The sequence below is a fragment of the Propithecus coquereli genome, unplaced genomic scaffold (assembly GCF_000956105.1).
Source record: "Propithecus coquereli isolate 6110/MARCELLA unplaced genomic scaffold, Pcoq_1.0 Scaffold47, whole genome shotgun sequence".
Lineage (NCBI taxonomy): Eukaryota > Metazoa > Chordata > Mammalia > Primates > Indriidae > Propithecus > Propithecus coquereli.
In genome coordinates this window covers 5622297-5625862 of record NW_012150507.1, presented here as the reverse complement: position 1 = coordinate 5625862, position 3566 = coordinate 5622297, and the positions used below count along the sequence as shown (strand labels likewise).

General features: G+C 40.4%; 1 protein-coding gene across 1 annotated transcript in view; it reads left to right on the top strand.

Moving 5' to 3' along the window:
* CDC20B (cell division cycle 20B) overlaps nt 1-3566 on the top strand; it is an 84512-nt gene that overhangs the window by 42277 nt on the left and 38669 nt on the right. Inside the window, exons 3-4 of the mRNA XM_012655264.1 lie at nt 8-212; nt 3090-3224. Of these exons, the coding sequence (XP_012510718.1) occupies nt 8-212; nt 3090-3224 (340 nt within the window). The remainder of the gene's footprint in view (nt 1-7; nt 213-3089; nt 3225-3566) is intronic.

Genomic DNA, 3566 nt, shown 5'->3' with positions numbered 1-3566 from the left:
TACTACATATTCCAACTTTAAGAGCAACTTTGTGAAGAGGCTGTCAGCTGAGGAGCCTGTTGCCAGTAGCCCAATTTCCACAAGATGGCAGCAAAGTCAAACCAGGGATTTGTCAGCCTGTTCCTTTGGAGAAGAGCATTCCACCATGGACCTCCCAGAATCTTCTGGATCAGTGCTGAAGATAATGCCTCAGAAAGAGACCTTGACTCTAGGTAACATGACAGAAATGACACAGCCCAGTTTTGACATGTTAATGGAAGATAAATTCCTGAGAGAATCTTTGTCTTGTAGAACTATCTAGTGTTAGTCAAGTGCTTTTCTCTTTTTCTCCCTTTAAATAAGAAATTTCCAAAGTGGGGGTGCGAGGGGAATGAAACAAAAACAAAAGAAAGAATGAATTAAACCCCCCACTTTAGACAAATTAAATTTAACAGAGTTGAATTGAGCAAAGAACATTCATCAGGGAAGCCTCAGAACCAGAATTGGTTCAGAGACCTCCGTGCGCCACAACGTGGGGACAGGCAGCATTTATGAAAAGAAGACAGAAGTGAGGTCCACAAACAGTTTGATCGGGTACGGCTCAGTGTTGGCCTTATTTGGACGTGATCTGATCAGTGGCCACCTGTGATTGACTGAAGCTCGGCTTCTGTGATTGGCTGAGACTCCGCTGTTTGTTGCAAAAGTATGAGGGCTATCCGGAAAGTATCCAGCCATAATTTTCATAATTTTTCATATTATGTGGCTGACTATTTTCCAGACAGTGCTTATATATTCCTAAGTTAGGCTCTCTGTTAGTTTACACACTAAGTTAGGTTGTAGTTCAGGTTGTAGGGGCTCAAAGTATGGAGGCTTCCTCAGGCCAAATATAGTTTAATTTAACATATGTTGCATTTTAAACATATTTTTGAGACTTGCATTGGTAGATGATTACTTTTGTGGAGACTGTATGTATGAATGTGTGTGTGTGTGTATTACACATGTATATCCACATAAATGTATATATGCTTTTGTTTTGCAAAGTACAGGATTTTAATGACCCTGGTAAGGCTCCTGGCTTATGACAGTCAGAAAAAATGTATATTAGTAATGGAATAATCAGATGTGAAATGGTTATGTGAAAAGATGGAAGCAAAAGAGGATGAGAGGAAGAGAAAGTAAAAGGAAGGGAGCAAGAGAGAGGGAGAGATGGAGGGGTGAAAGGATGGGCAGAAGAAAAACGGGCATCAAAGCCCTGCTGTGATGAGTAGGATTCCTGATCAACCTGTCAGAGCCCTGAAACACAAGCTCTCTCTGAAATATGTCATTCTCATTTGGGCACAGCCATTTTTATTCCCATTCTTCAGAAGCCAAATTTGCTACCTATCATTTGGTGATTTAATTCCTGTTCTTCCTTTTTAAAATCCTAGGCAACATAATTCTTTGACTGTCAGCATGCTCATTTAGTTAAGACGTATTAATAGCAGTGCCAACTCTTCTCAATGACACTAGACACAACGAGGCATTGCAGTTCTGCAGACTGAAAGGGAGACCAAATCTTTTCAAATCAATGGAATTCCCACGTAACGACAAATGTCAATACTGAGAGTAGATGACTGAGGCAGCAGGAAATACAGGGTTGTCAGAAACACCATCGTTATCCCTATTTTCTGAAAGAAATCTTTCAGAATCCTATTGTAATTGCAGGGCAGTTTTGATGCTGATTGTTTTAGAAGAATGTCTAGCTAAATTAGGAGCTCCCTTTTCATTCTTGGCCCTACATTTATTATATTTTTGTAAGGCATTGTGTAAGAAATTCAAAATTCCAAGAGATAGATACTAGTCAAAGGATTTTATGAGAATGTCTATTTTATTTTCTACTTAAGTTAATACTGGGCATTAATCAGATACATGGGTTTCTGAGTGCTTTGCTAGTGGGGTTTCTTTCTTTTTGTTTCAGAAAAGCAGACACTGAAGATCTTCTCATCCCAGAAGGGACGTGTACGGAGTTTCATTTGCAGCCATGCTCTGTCCCTGCTTCCTTAGGTGGTGGACTTGACCTCTTTTTTATAACCGGGATGATCGTCAGTTCTAGCATCCAATTGCAGCTTTTTCCTTCTCATTTGAAGCTCTGAGAGCTGGCTTTTTCTGCTCTGTACTCTTGTACAAATAGCACAAGAAAGCAAGCATGCATAATTTCTTGGGACAAAGAGCGAGATCTAAAACTCGAGGAACATTTCATGTTTCCATTCTCCTCCTGAAACGTAACATTTTTCTCTTATGAAATCCCAGGACTTGAGGTGCCAAACTCTAGGAACATTAGTGACAATTTATCAAGCCTGTGGTTGTCCAAATGAAGAAGGGATTGTTATATGGCAAAAGGCCAAGATTTTTTAATGGTCTCTTGGCTCCTCTGATGAACAAGTGATATGGCAGAGTTTTAGTTTTAGAGGATGGCTTGACAGGTTTCAGTACAGTTAAAAGTCTGGTCAAGCGCTTTCTCAATCTTGAGAAGAGAATGGATATGAATGATATTGATGCAAATAACACAGAATCTTCTATTATTTTAACCTAGAAAGTATTTCACTGATGTCCTCTCGAACTACCTTTACAACATCTTTCTGAAATAGGAAGGAGGAGAGGCAAAGTGATTTGCTCATGATCATGTAGCGAATGTCAATGCTTGGCAAAGCCAGCACCCCATAGTTATTTCCTGGCAGGATGATCACAGCTTGGGCAAACCAGATAGTCTCTGTACCATCACTTTAAACTATTGAGCTATTCCTCTCCACTCTTCAAATATACACATCTGTTCTTTCCATACAGACATAAAGCATTTCCACTACTGTGCTCCAGCTGAAGTCAGGTCTTTAAACCTGGCATTTCCTCCCCACTCTCGAGGCCACTGAGGCAGTTTCCCATTGAGTGAAAAACTTAAAAACCCAGTGCTCTGGGTAAGACTCTGACCTCCTTCTCCTGCGTGGATTTTGGAGAGACCAGAACCTGGGCCTGCATATTCTGTTCTACTGTGAAAGATGCTGTGGCCAGATCTCCAATCAAAGTACGTATCTTGTTTTAAACACCAAATTCAAAGCTAAATGTTTTTCTTGTAGGATCCTTCCAAGAACCACTGAAGACCCCCGTCAAAGGAAGTTCTGGAACAAATAACTCTGTTCTCCATTTTTGCAAGGCAACTCATGCAATGGATAGAGGCTGGAAGGAAAATGTTGCCTCAAAAGGCCAGGTAGGTAGAGAGAAAAAACTGAAGATCCCATTTCTTGAGAAGCTCAGACAACTTAAGTCCCAAATGTGAGGAAAGAGCTGCTTCACTGCTCTTACAAATCAATAAAAAAGTTATGGATTACTTAGAAAAAATGAGTGAGGGGCACGAATAGAATCACTTTGTATAAGAAAGAAAATATCCCCAATACATGAGAAAGTGTTGAGTTAGGGCCAATCAAAAAAGTGGAAAGAGAATAACCATCAAAAAGGCAAAGATTAAAAATACAATAAAATTCTGGCCGGGTGCGGTGGCTCACGCCTGTAATCCTAGCTCTCTGGGAGGCAGAGGTGGGCGGATTGTTTGAGCT